At 40.2% G+C, this 17774-nt stretch overlaps 1 protein-coding gene across 1 annotated transcript in view; it reads left to right on the forward strand.

Annotated features, from left to right (window-relative positions):
• stxbp5a (syntaxin binding protein 5a (tomosyn)) overlaps positions 1-17774 on the forward strand; it is a 92533-nt gene that overhangs the window by 55491 nt on the left and 19268 nt on the right. The window contains exons 7-12 of the mRNA XM_083934202.1: positions 1272-1335; positions 2102-2185; positions 12854-12977; positions 14543-14621; positions 15415-15569; positions 17506-17578. Coding sequence (XP_083790328.1) covers positions 1272-1335; positions 2102-2185; positions 12854-12977; positions 14543-14621; positions 15415-15569; positions 17506-17578 — 579 coding nt within the window. The remainder of the gene's footprint in view (positions 1-1271; positions 1336-2101; positions 2186-12853; positions 12978-14542; positions 14622-15414; positions 15570-17505; positions 17579-17774) is intronic.

The raw sequence follows: 17774 nt of genomic DNA on the forward strand, positions 1-17774 counted from the left end.
GGCATGTTATGCTTTATTTGGGTAGTTATAGAGAGAGAGAAGAGAGGGGCCCTGGGCTAGACTCGAACCTGGACCGCTGCAAAAAGGACGTAGTAGGCGCTCTACCCAGTGAGCTACTTGGGCATCCCACAGTCTTATATACTTATATTATCACCAACATGTTTTGTCCTTCACTGTCAGAGTTTAAGGAAAACTCATGGCCTCTTTTTGCATTACTTACATTTGGTTGCAGCTCTTTCCTTGTCCTCTCCTTGTCAGGCATCCGTGCCATTGCTCCCTGGTACTGGGGTTATGTTTCAGGCTCTAACAGTCACTCTTTTTCAGCTATGACCTTATCTAGCGCTCCACAGCCCTCATCAGCTCTTTAAGGCAGGGAATGTTAGGTAAACTCTGCAGCCCACGTGGCACACAGGGACAGGGGATTTGACATAAGGCTGTCTGGAGGGTAAAGCACAGACAGGAAGGGGCAGCCAAGCATTTTGTGCCGTCTCCGTTGAGATGCAAATGGTCAGACACACACACACAAATGCACGCACATACACATAGCCATTGGGGGCTTCCTGGCCTGACAGGGCCATCCATCACAACCTTAAGTGAGCTTATGTCTTTGAACAGCCTTTTAAAGCCTTGGAGTGATTGGCAACTCTGTCCTCCCTGGTGGACCTCTGCCATAGTTTCAGACACTTGCTTGCCACCTTAATCCTCTCCATGCGCCACTGTTCAATGTGACTGATCTGTATGTTTAAAGGGAAGCAACACCTAAATTGAGAATTCTAGTGTGTTATTTTCCATGGCCTAGAAAACCAGAGAAGTAAGTCTCAGACTTGTGACGTCATCAAATATAAAGTCTGGAGCTGCTCCATAGACAATGAATGGGAGAATGATCTTCTTTTTTCATACCCAAATGAGCTTTATTCCATTTCATTGTTCTCAAGTTGTGAAACAGAATATGTACCCATTTACTCAGAACGTTCGATAGTCTCACCGTCATCTATTACATCTTTCCCAACTCAATGTCTATGGAGCAGCTATGCTATGTACTTGATGACATCACAAATTTAAGTTTTTTCATTCTAGTTTTTGGATTTAAGAAAGAGTTCTCCATGTTTACTCATATTTTGGGACTGTCTTAGATCATAGGAATAACATGTATGAATTTAGAAAATGGCAGTAGTTCCCCTTTAATTCCCATGTTTTGATGTCTTAGTAGCATCACAGCTTAAAGAGAACAACACTCCCTTATCTCCTCTCTCTTTGTCTCCTTTTATAAGGTCCTCCAAGGCTCACCCTGGACCAGTTGTCCACATAAGTGACAACCCCATGGATGAGGGAAAGGTAATGGACAACACTTTTCTGTATATACACACATGCAAATACACACAAATGCAATGCAATTTTATCCTTCAGCAACCACACACAGGAAACCCATAAACAGTATTACAATCCATAAACAGTATCACAGTGGTGTTAGTATTTGACGTTGCTGTGAGAATATACAGTATAGGCCGTATAAAAGGATTGACTTGGAGGGGGGGCTGTTTTGCTCTCTCTCTATTATGATTAAGCCATTTTTCTCATGCACCACTTTGATTAGTTTAGCTTTTTAAACTATATGAGATAAGTAAGGTGACTGTCTGAGACAATAATAACCTTTCACACGTTCTCATAAATATTCCACTAACAGAACACATATCATGTATGTGATCACAAATAAAAGTATGCTTCACTACAATGCCATTGTCCCAGCACACATGATTTACTGCCGAGCTTTGTGGGGCAATTCACACTGCTCAGTTAAAATAGGGCCCATCATGTTCAGTCGATCTGCCTTAGTGACACACATTTGAAATTCTATAAATAAGTGATGGTTTATGTTCTAAAAAAACCTTTTTGTATTTTCTGACATCATCTTTTGTGTACCGGGGTGGGCAGGTTTCTTCCTGAGCCACCACATGCTGCTTATACACCTGACTTCCTTTCATGCTGCGCGAGAATGTCAAATGTATTACTTATTTTCCCGCTCATCATGGGGTCTATTCTATCTCCTCTCTGTCATCTCTCCTGCCTATCTCACTGACTGCCTGTCGCTCTCCCTCTCCAGCTTATAATTGGATTTGAGGCTGGGATCGTGGTCCTGTGGGATCTGAAATCAAAGAAGGCCGACTATCGCTACACTTACGATGAGGTAGGCAAGTGTCCCCTATTTCCTTCCTTCTCTAACACCCCCCCCCACACACACACACACACTTCTGATCTACAGAGTTTCTTTCAATAAAAAACTGATTCACAAATCACATATTCATGAACTGTTTGTCATGAACGTGTGTGTGTGTGTGTGTGTGTGTGTGTGTGTGTGTGTGTGTGTGTGTGTGTGTGTGTGTGTGTGTGTGTGTGTGTGTGTGTGTGTGTGTGTGTGTGTGTGTGTGTGTGTGTGTGTGTGTGTGTGTGTGTGTGTGTGTGTGTGTGTGTGTGTGTGTGTGTGTGTGTGTGTGTTAGAGAGTTTATTCCTAGAAAAAACCTATAACATTCGCTAGTTTACTAAAGCTGACAAGGCTTGTGAGTTGAGAATGTGCATGTACATGGATACACACCTCAGAATGTTAGTCTCCTCTTTCATCTGCTAATGATGGTACGATAAAAGAGTGCTGACTGGGAAGAAATAGGACTTTCTACTTTCTGTTTCATCTAAGTATAAATATAGTAGGGGGGCTGGGTTAGTCTGTATAGGAAATTGCAGCGCTGATGTGCAGTTTAATGAAGATGAATCTGAAGTTTGGCTTGCCAGAGGAGAGTATTACAGCCAACTCTAACTTGAAGCCATTATGAGGATCTATGCTGTCCAGCTACAAGGAAGGCGCTTTTACTCATGTAATTCCTCAAATAACGTGCTAAGAGGTGTAACAGATTTTGTTTCCTTTGGATAGAGCGAACAGGCCTGTTTGCAGTTTTTATGCTCTGCTAAGTTAGCTGGTTTCTGGCAGTAGTTTCATATTTAGTATTCAAACATGAAAGTGGTATCAATCTGAAATAGTTGACAGTTTAGTTGCGTCTTTAGAAAGGTGCTGCAGTCACAACTGAAGGATATGTGTTTCACTTGAGTAGTGCCATGTTTTAACAATGTCATGAATTATACAGTAAAGGGGCATGTGTTCATATCTCCGGAGTGATGTTACAAGGTTATGCAGTGATTGTGCTTGCCGATCGCATTAGGAAAAAAGGGTAACACTTTGTAAAAGGTTCACCTTTTTAAAGACTGAGTCATGTGACTTTATTGGCTTCCCCAGAGACAATAGTGTGCGTCTATAAATAAATGATGACAGGACAAAATAAAAAAAGAGACACAGAGGCAGAGCTTCTCATATCCCCTCTGGACATGGCATGTGTCACACCTAGACTATGTTTGTTGTTACCCGATTAGTTTATATAAAAAACCTTATTTCCACCAATGTAGCTTGTGTATCTGTTTTTATGATTTATTATTGATGTGTGACAGCCTGTGTTGGAAAGTCTTTCCGTTTCCCTCTATTCCATCTGCTTATATGACCGAATATGACTATGCACAGGAGATCTCATTCATAAACTTGTCATTGAGGTTTAAGCCGACTGAAAGGTTGTGGGCAGACATGCACACAGTCAACAAGTTCATGGTCATAGGTGTCCATAGTACTTAGCCACAGAGCCAAACTGCCTGTTTAAGATAATTAGAGTATTGTAACATCATCACTCACGCTGGTGCTCACCCCATTGGCAGTGCTGTTGCGCTGTAAGCACGTTGAGATAACAAAAGTCACCAAGGACTACATGGACACAAAAATCAGAGTGGATTAAGCATGTGTACGGTTCTCTGACTCTCTCTCTCTCTCTCTCTCTCTCTCTCTCTCTCTCTCTCTCTCTCTCTCTCTCTCTCTCTCTCTCTCTCTCCCTCTCTCTCTCTCTCTCCCTCTCTCTCTCCGCTCTGTCTCCGTCTTTCAGATAAGCTAATATCCTCCCGCTGCTCCTAGGGCATTACAGTCTCTCGAACTGAATCTCCAGCGAGAGCTCATCTCTTCCAAACCCCTCCAGTTACACCTCTCCAGAGACCAGGGGTTGAGTGGGCGGGGACTGATCCTCATTACGCTCACTATGATTTACACTGATGAAGAGAAAGTGCCTGCAACACACATCCGTAGATTCCTCTCTTTTAGTCCGCTGGCTAAACAGCCAACATACATCCAAATGGTTATTAGAGTCACATATACATTATTTCAAGTTTAATGTGGCCCCAGACCAGCCTTCTGGGACACTGAAGATTATCCTTGCGTTCTACTGTGCGGCATCACTCGTGAAATGTGGTTATGATTGGGCAGTGACTTTTCTATTATTACTGTTGTAGACAGGGCTGTAGCCAACACTACTTAAATTGACTAATGAGTGATTGCTGTGAAAGATGAATATACTAGGACTTTGAGAGGGTAAGGGAGAGCAGTAAGGACACAATCATTATGATCTTTAATACCATCAACCTGCCAGGGACTGCAGATGAAATTGAGCCTGTATGGCTAAATCTGACACATTTAAATGTTGGATGTACATTGTCCTTCCTTAAATAAATAAAACATAACAAATAAAACATCAAACGTCTTGATAACAATGTGATATACAATCCACATTGTGAGTCTGCAATTATGGAGAAAGATTGTTGATATTTGATCTCAACACCCAAACAATTACACTCCTCCCGCCAGTGCCCCTTCTGAACGTTAACATGTGCCAGATTGTTTATGTATAAACACTGGATTTTTATGTACACAGAACGGGCAGCTAGCAGCCTGTGAGGACATATACGCTTCATTTGATTATTTGATTGGACTAAAAAAACTGAAGAAAAAGTAGCCTCCTCCAGACGGTGATTGCTCCCCAACTTGTCACATACCTATGTTTTGGTCCTCGCCGTCTGATATTGAAGTACAAGGCACTCACATGTACTCACATGCAGATGCGGCTGGACAGGCTATCAAAACAAAGAAACAAAGATGGTCTGATTACAGCACACAGACGGGGAGAGAGTGACTTCATTCTGTGCTCAGGATGCCATGACTCCACTATATCTTTACACAGCAGATATTTGTTTGCTGCTTTAATAATGTTCTGAATATCAGAGTACGGCCCCTTTAATTAATCAAAATCACATAATAGGAAATCCTCTTTTCTATAACAATGACTGAAATTTTTTTCTTTTCTGTTTTACACAAAATAGTATATTTACTGAAACATATTTTATTCAGCTCATGTTACTCATTTGGTGATGAGGATTGTGAGACAATTCTATCTCTGTATATGTTCCACATACGTATGTGGTCCGTCTTAGTTTCCAGCATCTTGTTGGTTGTTATTTGCGAATGTTAGCACTGCTTGTTTACAACTGAAAGGCTGAGATATTTCTCACCCCCCCTGAACGGTGAACTCTTATCGGGTGATGTTTATATAGAGAATATGTTGTTGTCAAATTAATTTTACCTGATCTAGTCTACTGACCTAAACATAGTAGATTTAATAAACTGAGAGCGACTGAAACTGTGCCTGTATAGGTTTCTTTTCAGTTGATACAGTTTTGGTAACTTGACTCTTCAGATGGTTTCTTACACAAAACCACCTGAGAAGCTGTCATGGGAAACAGTTTGAAAAAGCGCAGGCACATCTGTCTGTCAAACTCTTGCCGAAGACGAGAGAGAACCTCTTCCAATTAGGAAAAGCTTTAAGTGTCTTTCTCTTCTTTCAATGAAGAGAAACTCTCCAGTTCTGATAAAACTGATACTATTGCAGCAGCTACACTAACCTCGTCAGGGGTTTACCTCTTGTGTCGTCTATGGAAACATGGGTCTAATTTGATGCAAAGTCATACATGTTTTGCATCACTAGCCTGTCTTTAGAGGCACTGTACTCGTTATTCTGAACATTAATATAGCAGTAAACTGATATTTGCTTTATAAAGACATACAGTATACAGCATACTTTGAGTACAGCACCTTTAAAAATATATTTACAGTAATTATAAGCCATTGATGGAGCATGGATTAGTTCACACAGCTGGAATTGTTTGCCGTCATCATGAATGTGTCTAAACTCCATCTCTGTATCGCTTAACAATCTGTAGGGTGAAATACGTTTTTACAGCTATTAAATCCATTGCGAACTATATTCTTCCTGCCGTGCACTCTTTTTTCCCCACTGTGTGCTTTCATTCAAACACTATTTGCCTAGAAGCTTGCCGCCAACTATCAAAGTTGTCAACAGAAATGAACAAGAAAGCTTTTCCTCTTCTGCTTTTCAACAGCAGTGTAAGCCAGCAGACCAGACTGTAATGGAGTCAGACTTTGGAATAAGCATGTCTCAAAGAATATTTCAGTTTTGTTGAAAAGTTGTGGCTGTGTAACAAGAGAAAGTCGGTCTATGGCACATTTTTGACCTAGAAGTATAAAAAAATCTGTAAATGTTTTTTTAAAGACTACATTTACATAGTCGATGCGTCCCACTGCCATTTTAGTATGATCATTAGAGAGCATAATAAGCTAGCCAGACAGCAATGTGTGAATTTAGTGGACTGTGTAAATAGGATTAGGAAATGTTCTAGGCTTTACAGGGTTACACATACTGTCAAACTGCACAAATGTCAGCAAATCAGAACTTAAATCTCGCCCCCAGCCAGCAACAAAGTTTCCGACAGAGTTCAGACAAATGGCAATTGCAATGAAACTTTTGTTTTTACAAGCTCTCAAAGAGCTAAAACAGCATGCCTTTCACTCTGTAATCAGTAATGTCTCTTCTTAGCTGTGGATCAGCAGTATGGGTTTCCAGGTAGTGCCAGCCAGAGATCATCCGTCACTCTGACCCTGCTCTACTCTGCTCCATCTGAATCAACCCCTTGGTCCAGAGTCTGGCCCTGATGAATGTCTGATATTGAAGCCAGATCGGAGTTTTGGACTTTGCTCATACAAACAGACCATTTTCCTACCCTTTTTCCTTCTATTACAGCTCAATCTTGTGAATTTTCTTTTTCTACATTTCTGCAATATTTTCTGTATTTCCCTCCTAATGGTTTTAGAATTTCTCTTTTTCTTTCTTTTCTTTGTTAATTTTTTACTCTGCTCCTTTTGTACTTTGCCTCATTGATCCCATGATTTATCTCTATTATTAGATAGGACAGACAGGAAATGGGGTGAGAGAGAGGGGGGGGGGGCATGCAACAAAGGGCCGCAGGTCGGAGTCGAACCCACAGCCGCTGCCTCTGCCTCAAGGACCTTCAGCCTCTTTACATGGGGCGACTGCCCTAACCACTGTGCCACTGGCCGCTCACTCGCAGTTTTTTGCCCAAAATCCTCGAAACTCCGTTGCTAGTGCCTATGCACTAGGAGCAAGACACAATTCTCAGAGCTATTATTGAAGGCCAACAATAAGTCATTCCCACAACCACTAAGCATTAATTACTTCATTGCCAATACAAAACAAATATTTAACTACTTTGTGTGAGGAGGGAATTTGTGTTGTTCAGATTGTAAAGAACATTGATTGCTGGATTCAGACTCAGTTAGATTTAAAACAAGTTGTAAACAAATCAGTGTCACTCTTTAATCTACTTCCGAACGGGTGAGGTTGTTCATATAGGACAATACATTGCCAGAAAGGAGTTCCTGAGGTATTCTTTTTGATGGACAGCTCAGTTGACTCTATTTGATATGTCCGCATGCAGTAAATCCCTCCCATCTGGTTGTCTGAGAAGATTAAAAGCAAATGCTACAAAATATTGGCAAACTCTATCTGACACGAGTCTAGCTTCATTAAGAAGTATTTTCTTTCCCCTAAGACCTGTTCAGAATACAGATGGATAACTTTACTATGCATTGCTGATGGGTCATCTGGCAAGTCTGATGCAGCATCCATTAGACAGATAGAATATCGTTCTTTATATGATGGTCAGTTTCTTCGGGGCTCAGGATGTCTCTCTTCATAACAGTCTACTAATTTTAACAAGTCTACTTGTTAAGAAGAGAGTGATTCCCTCACAATCCTCTTACAAGACATTTGTTGATGAATTAATTTTTCTAATGAAGAGGTGGAAGGGGTTATTATGAGATTATGCTAACATGATGTGAAGCATGTTTAATGTTTACCATGTTCACATTAATATTTAGGCCTGTTAGGAAGCATTTGCTTAGTAGCACAGCAAAGGCTGATGGCAATGTCATTCATGTTACTGGGAACTTAGGCATCAACTAAAGTATTGGACAAATGTATGTGATTATGGTGTTAGATGAAATGTCAGGGGATCCCCAACGTTATTAGTTGGACCAGCAAAGTCATCCCTAGCCATGCTAAAAATCCTTGAAATCTTTATGTCCAAGTTCATGGCAAGGGTCTAAAAATCACAAGTAGTTTATTGGTCATATAGACGAATTTGAGAGTTAATGACTTCATCCAGCACAACACATGTCAAAATTTCCACTTCTCTCGCACTTATATATGCATCCAAAACTATAAATCAAAGTCTCTGTTGTTCTTTTAAAGTAGCATTTTGTATTGCTTCAATCATAACTGATGATTGTGCATCATCTTTCTTAATATAGAACAAGTCTTCATTGGTGAATAGAGGCTTACAGGGGCTTGTTTCTTTCAGGGCTTATATAATAACAAATGGATTTCACGTTCCAAAACAAAAAGGGATTGCTCTATGGAAATCACTGTTGACATACTTGCCCCCCAAATGCTTGTTTTTTAGATTAAGCCTTTTTTGGTTGAATGTTTTTCTACTTGAGCGGAATTAGCCTGCCACTGCTGTGAGAGCCTCTCTCTCTCTCTCTGTGTGTGTGTGTGCGTGTGCGTGTGCGTGTGTGTGTGTGTGTGTGTGTGTGTGTGTGTGTGTGTGTGTGTGTGTGTGTGTGTGTGTGTGTGTGTGTGTGTGTGTGTGTGTGTGTGTGTGTGTGTGTGTGTGTGTGTGTGTGTGTGTGTGTGTGTGTGTGTGTGTGTGTGTGTGTGTGTGTGTGTGTGTGTGGCACTTCAGGGCTAAGCTGTCTTTGTGTCCCAGTGTGACAGCGCTGGCAGAAGCTATTCTAATTAGGGCTGTGATATGCATTTTTATGTGTTTGTCTATTTTCCTTCACCAATCTCAATTTCCGTTTGTTTCCGTCTTTGCAGTGAATTTCTGTGCGTGTGTGTGTGTGTGTGTGTGGGGGGGGGGGGGGCTTGGGTGTCCATATGTGATAACACACTTGCTTGTTTGTGTGACTCGAATAAGTTCCGTCGGAATTATCTCATCCCCAAAGACCAATCTGAAAACTGACCTAATGTAATAAATCATGAAATTAGTCTTTTTAATTGGTACGACGATATGATGAGTACCATGTGTTCCAATTACTCTACTCATTTCCAATTAAACGCACTACATTGTTCCCTATTGGGACTGTGACAATGCACAAATCCCTGATAGATTTCTAGAATTCAGTCCATCAAAGCATCTCTGAGTGGGTGAATGAGGGTTTTTTTTCTCCTAAAAGTGTAATAAGTTTTAGTGTTAAGCATTTCCTTGAATATCTGGGGATCACATCCTTTATCTTGGTTGCAGCCAACATGGAGAGGAAACATTGTAGACCCTCCCCCACTTATATTCAAACTCATTAACATATCTTCTTTTTTTAAAACATCATATATCCATAAATAAAAGGTAAACAAGACCTCTCCATTGCTCCAAATGCCGGTTCCCACATCGCCAAGAATGTCTTATATGTCTAATTACACATGCACATGACAGTGTAGTTCCAGAGTGTGGGATGATAAAAAAAAATGTACAGAATCGGAAAATGTGTTCACACTCTATTCACACACCTGCTGGAACTACATCCACGCCACCTGGCACTGCACACCGGTGAATCATTTCTGGCAACAAATAATTGACAAACTGCATCCCACTTGTCACCGTCACTCTGCCTACCAGGACTAACAGCCGCCATCAGCTTAGATAAGACACCAAAGCCTTTATTCATTATTATTTCCAAGAAAGAAGTCCTCATAAACAGGAAATAAGGAAACTCTATAACCAAAAATAAAAGAACTTAGGTCATGTTTCATCTGTGTGTCTTTGTGGGAGTGAGAGGGAATGAGTCACAAATGTTAGTTGTGCGTCTGTGCAGCATGATGTCACATAACCACAGCTCTGTCTCATCAAGCTCGTGGTGACCCGGACTATTTTTGAGAAAACCAGGATAATGAGACCTTTAAAACTCCTCAAGGCTGTGCATACAAAAACACCCACCTCAGGAAGTTTTCCAAAGTATCACTTTATTTTTTTCATCTTCCTGAGTCCATGGTCTTGCCGCACAGGACTATATGATGTATTACATACTTTACCAGCAGGCAATAGATGTGGTTCATTACCCCTCAAAACATATAAATATGATACAAATTACTCTGGGACTGATACAATTTGATTAGTTGTGGTGAGCATATCACCTTTGTCATATAAGCATGCGCTGACTTTGGTTACCCTCAACATCTCATTTTGCTTTTTTCCCCCTGAAAAGCTCAGCACATTCAGTGAGCTTGACATGCACCATTTATTATTAATGACACACCAAAGGCAAAATTGATATACACCTAAATAAATAACAGCTTAAATAGGTAGAGACTGACTTAACCTGACCGTGAGCTCGCGTCAGCATTGGCAGCGAGGTAATTACTCATGTCGGACGAGCGATTTGAGACGAGACAAGGAAAAAAATTGACAAGTTCACACGACAAGTGGTGCTTTAGCTTAAAGAGTGCAAGGCTGAAAGAATTTACAAAAGCATGAAAAGCAGGAACAATTTTAAGAAAAGGTTATATCTTATACCATCATGTCAGAGAATATGTCCAATCCTTGTCTCTGAGAGAGAATATTTCCCTTGACAAAGCACTGGGCTTGTGGTTGGACATATTACTGAGGTTGCAGGCTTAGAAAATGCCCCTGGGCAACAATATATGTGACAAGCCTCGTAAAACTGCTTTGGAAGCTGTTGCAAGCTTCACACAGCCTTGGTGTACATCATTGTATTTACTTAATGTCAAAACGTTTGCGGAGTTTAATTATGAGCTAGGAAAAGGGCACCAACAAGCAAGGTTGCCCTTTACTGGCATACTTTGCTCATGATGCGTTTGTGTTTTCAATGAATGTCAGTATATTAAATTATTGTGAGCCCGGCTGACAATAACAACAGGACTGTTTAGATGATGGGGAAGATGAGAGGACGGAGCGAGCACCCTGCCTCTAGCTCTTTACTGTCTTTCTGTATTCTCATCTGTATCTATTAGCTTTCCTCCGTATCAATTTTTCCATTTGGTTCTTAGGTTTTTTTTCCACTTTTCTTGGGGCTTTAAAGGCCTAATGCAAATATTTACCATAGATATTACAATTGTGATTGACTTTTATTTTCCTCTATTAAACAATTGTTTTTTAACGTCCTTGTGTACTTCTTACATACACGTTACTGACATATTTTTTGTGATATTCAGCAGGGGTTAGCTTATGTTAGCTTTCCAGCTAATGTGGCCAAAATTGCTAGCAGCCCCAACTCTTGGGATGGTCGGGCTGACTTGCCAATTGCAAATAACCTTACCGGGTAACGTTACAAAGCAATCAACGCCAGATCCATACAGCTTAGCTTGGTTACAGCTAGCTGGCCAAGGTTAGCTTGCTTGCTAATATTAGTTCACCAAAACCTAAGCTGGCTGTGGCTTGGCTGCGCAGCATGGTTTTGCCATCAGTTGCTTGGTGGTGCTGGTTGATTAAGTGATTTACAAACAGCAAGCTAGCATCTTTGTTATTATGATCGTTATTTATTTTACAGCATTATACTAACATGATGCTGGTGAATTATGTTCAGTCTCACTGTTTTGTGCCGGTACTTGCTCGTGGTTATGGAGTGTGAGAGTACACAAGCACAAGCAACAGGATGCTGACTGCAGTTCACTGGTCAGAGGTCGAGGTGTTATATCTTCTGAAAGTATCAAAATGCTCAATCCACACAGAAATGCATACAGCCCGTATTCAGAAAATGTGTCTTTAAATGAGCCATTGGGACTTCTGTAAGCTTGTGATGTCTCTAATATATATCGGTAGAAAGTGCTGCTACAGTGCCGTTACTGTCATTCCCTTGCTGCAATGACATCTGAGTGCAATGCAGAGAACCCGAGAGTACAAATGCAGAACCAGGCCCTTTTCATACTTGATCCAGTATGCTGTAGGCCTAACAAGTTCTCTTAATACATTAATGTACTGAAGACCCACAAAAGCTGACTAATCAGAGAAGACTGGATTTTTTTAAGGAGGGGTGCTAATAATGTTTTTTTTTTTAATTAAAGGATATAAACATTTGCTAGTAGAAACCCAAAATGAACCGGAAAATAACCATACATTCAACTGTTTTAGTTGTGTTTAATGTAGAATCGTTTTTCCCCTCCTTGAGGGGATTTGTGTCTTTATGAAATAGAATTCTTAAAATTTAAGCTATGGTAATAAAACCATCCTACTGAAGTTCCTGAAAAAAAATGACCAATCCATATCCGGATTTTCTACACATTCAGCAAATGGGTCACATAAAAGCTTTTTCTAATATATGCATATATGCCATAGTAGATGCTCTTAAGTCAGGGGACAGATGCTTTTATCTCAGTTTCACCATCTGTTCAACATTATATAATCCGGAGTCAGGGGTGTTTTACCCATATGAACAGTATACCATGTACCGTATGGCTGCTGCAATGGTAAAAACTTGTAGGGAGATGGTGGCACATGATGCTTGATCCTTCTGAACCACTGACCCCCCACTTCTTGCATGTCGTTTCCTAGGCAATCCACTCAGTTGCCTGGCATCACGAGGGCAAGCAGTTCATTTGCAGTCACTCAGATGGAACTCTGACCATATGGAACATCAGAGGCCAGGGCAAGCCCATACAGACAATCACCCCACACGGTAAGAAGGCGGAAACACACGCAAAACCAAACACACACACACTCACACACAGAGGCTGAAATCACTCCCTAATACTCTCCTATACTATTCTCTATAGAACAGATACTCATGAGTTCACATACATAAATGGGAAGAAGATGCATGATTGATGATGACTGTAAAGAGACTCATCTAAGAGGGGCTGTGAGATGAAAGTTAGTTTTCCTTTTGAAAAAAGACATTTCATCTTTGCTTTTCTGTAAAATATTGAATAAATGTATCTCTTCAGGCCTTTAAATTGTGTTAAAATGAAACAAGAAACTTACCCTGCTATAGAGCACCTTTACAGACTTATAGAAATTCACTCTGTGATGAGGGATTGCAAATAGGCATTGCTTTGTATTTAGGAGTCACAAACAAAAACGTTTGGGAACCACTGCTGCAAATTTTTTTTAATTAATTCTTATTACTTGTGTGGGTCAAACGTTATGTAAGATGGGTCATATGGAGATTTATGCATCCATTTATTTAGGTTTATACATAAAAAATGCCATTGATTCTTAAAATACATTATCCAGTCAGTACTATGACCCACTCTTTTCTCGTCAAAAAACTATCGCTCAAGAGTCTCCCGGCACATGGTGCCCTCATCTTTTCACCATGTCAGTCAGAGGATTATCGTCAGTTCAATTATGTCCTGCCTCTGTGTGCTTTACTTGTGACTGCGCATGCATACATTAGTATCAGTGCTCTGTTTATTTCCCACAGAAAAGCAAGTCTGCTCTTCTGAAGATGCATTTAAATCCATACTCCTATGTCCCCCTCACACACCTACTCACCCCACACATCACTCTGACAACTCTCCCAGATGAAGGGCCTGGAAGAACTAGACGGCGCGTGCAAGTGCAACAAATAGACAGAGAGAGCGTGAGAGTCAGAAAGGAACGCACAAAGGAAGGAATTAAATAAAAGGCAAAACTTCTAACCAGCTGGTTTTGTATGTAGGGGATTTTAGAACCACCACACAAGCTTTATAATTAGTTGTTTCTCCCACTGCTGCATACATAATTAGTTTGGTATTTAATGGGCAATTATGCAAATTCCTTTGACGGGTTTAAGTCAGGCTTATATAACTCTTCCTTTAATTGTCTTTTTAGATATCTGTTATTTAGATGTAGTTATTAAAAGCAGCTCTTTATTATACAGACATTCCTTGAATAACCTGCCTTAGGGCTCACTTTGCCTCTTCAGTAATACTTCAGCTATATTCAGCAACTTATTTTGCATTCTGATACAAAAATATACACGTGATGAATGTGCAAAGTTGCCTTCGTTCTCCTCTGAGTTTTGAATACATGTATCCTGTAAGTCACCTTTGATCGTCACAACTCCTTTGCCTGCCCACTGCCCCTGCATTTGTCTCTATCCTCTCTGATGAATAGCCCTTTGTTATTGTCTGGCTACTGTTCAGAGGTGCAATTTAAGTGCAGCTTCTGGGGAGAGAAAAACCCAGGAGAAACAAGAAGAGAGGAGGTGAATAGAGATGAACTGGCAAACTAAAGTAACTTCTGTTTGTTCTATTTTAGGAAAACAGCCCAAGGACGGGAAGAAGCCAGAGCCTTGTAAACCCATTCTCAAAGTGGAATACAAAACCACTAGAATTGGGTAAGGTCCCTCTCTCACTCTGTCTCTCTGTGTGTCTCTCTTTCTCTCTCTCCCTCTCTCTCTCTCACACACACACACACACAATACAGACATTATATTAATATGCTTAATTATACAATGCAGTTACAGCAAAAGACACATCAAGGTTACTGACATGGGTTAAAAGCTGTTGCCAAGGCAATGTGAGTATCATAAGTGCATGCGCTTCAGACTAGGAGCTACCGATCACTTATTCATAGTCTATGTCTTCTGATATGAAAATAATGCGATGAAAAAAATCCCACTCCTCTTGGCATGACATCATGTATCAGGGGTATTTTGTCCAGATATCACAGTAAAAAGGTCTTTTAAATGTTCCAGTTTTAAAAGTTCATTTGTAGTTATATAAACTAGCGGTTTCATCTGTCAAAGCTAACCAGTAACAAAAAACGTAGACCGTATCTACAGTATATTGGAGGTGTATACAACTAAGGTTTACGATATACACGTTTAATGGACATAGGTAGACCAATCAAAAACGAGTATTTTCTGTAGTTGCAATATAAATTGTATCCATAAAAAACCCTTACATGTTTTATAGCTGTGTGTGTGTGTGTGTGTGTGTGTGTGTGTGTGTGTGTGTGTGTGTGTGTGTGTGTGTGTGTGTGTGTGTGTGTGTGTGTGTGTGTGTGTGTGTGTGTGTGTGTGTGTGTGTGTGTGTGTGTGTGTGTGTGTGTGTGTGTGTGTGTGTGTGTGTGTGTGTGTGTGTGCGTGTGTGTTTGTGTGTGTGTGTGTGTGTGTGTGTGTTTTCCAGGGAGCCCTTCATGATCCTGTCTGGTGGTCTGTCCTACGACACAGTGGGCCGGCGACCTTGTTTGACGGTAATGCATGGGAAGAGTACCGCTGTTCTGGAGATGGACTATCCTATAGTGGACTTTCTCACACTCTGTGAGACACCGTACCCTAATGGTAAGTTTGTGTTTAGGATGTTCTCATATGGTGTGTGCATGTCTGAGCATTAGACAGTACTTAGAATCACACACACACACACACACACACACACACCCCTTTCTATTATTTTAATTATGTCGGACTGCCTCTCCTCTTTGTTGGTGTGTTTCTGTAATAAATATTAAATTTCCCAAGGGGAACAATCCTATTCCAGTTTCATTATATGACACATGCAACATTACATTTTCATTTCATCTCTTTGTACACAATAGCCTTCCATCTAAATAATATTATTAATCTTATTCCCTGTATAGAATAGTCAACAGCTAAAAATGGAAGTGGAGTTGAATGGTATGTAATCCAGCATGTAAACTTGGGTGCAGCGTTATCTGGCACATATACAATTACAGGAAGCCAGATTAGAGAGTTATGTAATAATGGTGACTTCTCACTGTCAACCTGATGTCACCACCTGCTGATTTCATCTGATAATGGACATTACTGGGTCTTTGGATTACACAATACATGTCTGGCTGACAATTGTGTATGTTTGCACGCTTAAACCAGCGTCGGTGCATAGAGAAGGTGGATAATCCATGATGATCTGGCTGCAGATGATGCAATGTGCACGCCGTTTGAATGGAAAAGCAAATGGCATACAGATAAAGTACCGTAACACGTATTAGTACATCAAACATATTTAGGAGAGAGGTGCAGCATGCAGATAGAGACAAAGATTTGATTAGATTTGATCTTAAAGGGATCGTTTGGATCTTTTGAAGTAGGGTTTTATGAGGTACTTATCCATAATCAGTGTGTTGCAGATAGTAGATGGTGGTCAGAACGCCCCCAGTTTGGAGAAGGAGGCAGCCGTAACGACACTGAAGTTGAACAATGTACTGCTGTGTGTAAATAAGCAGTGAAAGTGACCACAAATACAGTTGCCATTCTCATCTCCCTAACACCAAAACAGACGGACATAGAGATATCGTACATTCATCTAGGGTTGTATAACTAATCACAAGAGAATGTCAATCACTTGTAGACCAGCGCCAGTGAAGTAAAATGAGAAGGACAGTGAGGGATGTAGTAACAGTTGTCAAAGTATTTCATCCTCTGACAGCCTGAGGCCTGCTGCTCTAAACAGCAGTTTGTTCTCATAACAGCAGTTTGCATACACACAAACTCCATCTCTATAATTCAAATATCTGAATGCTCTGGTGAATGGTGTGTGAGGCTATTTCTAAATCAAACATCCAAAAGAAATCAGGAAGAGTATCTGCTGTCGGTCTGACCACTGTCTGACCCACTAGTGGAAGCTTTTTTTTTCATTTTGTATTGTATTTTGTCAAGGTTCCCTTGTAAATCTATAAGCAATGCTTTGCATTGTTTCATTAATTATTAATAAGCATGGAATTTCTATATATTCTGTGTGTATCCACACATTTTCTGTAATCCACATATCTCTGATTCTAGCCACAACCTGAGAGCATTATAAGTCATAAATAACACAAATAAATAAATAAATAGGTCTAACAGGAGATTAATCTATACTGGTCCTAGTGTTGTGCCTTATAAATTATATATATCTGTGGATGGAACCAGTGCATTCATTTTATCAATTCATTCAGTACAAACATTTAAAATATATAATAAGGGAGAATCATCTTAAGGTTGAGTATGAAATTCTACTCCAAATTCAGACTGATACAAATATTTAACCAGGGCAATATCCCCACAGACATAAACGCACATAGATTAATAAATTTGAAGCATTACGTTTTCTTGCCCCCACATCTTCAGGGCACAGATATGATAATAACATTTGCCATATAAAGTCTAAGGGATTCTTCCCCTGTAGTTTTGCAGGTTTCAGGGGAGTTCTTTTTTCTCAAGGAATTACAACACTTCTGAAAGTGAAATGTGATGAAAGTCCCGCTGTTTCTCTGTGCAGATTTTCAGGAACCTTACGCTGTGGTGGTCCTTCTAGAAAAGGATATAGTGGTGATCGACCTTGCACAAAATGGGTGAGTCTGATTCCTTAAATAACAAAGTAATTTAACAACTCTTCATCATCTTTTGTTTCTTAAATGTGGGCTAAATGTCACAGTTGGCCTATTATTGCTTGTTATCTTGATAATATAAGTCTTTCATAAATCTTCTTTCGTATTCATGCAGTACTGAATGAGATTAATGCACTGATACTTGGCAGGCAGACTAATT

This window comes from Echiichthys vipera (assembly GCF_963691815.1).
Source record: "Echiichthys vipera genome assembly, chromosome: 19".
NCBI classification, from domain to species: domain Eukaryota; kingdom Metazoa; phylum Chordata; class Actinopteri; order Perciformes; family Trachinidae; genus Echiichthys; species Echiichthys vipera.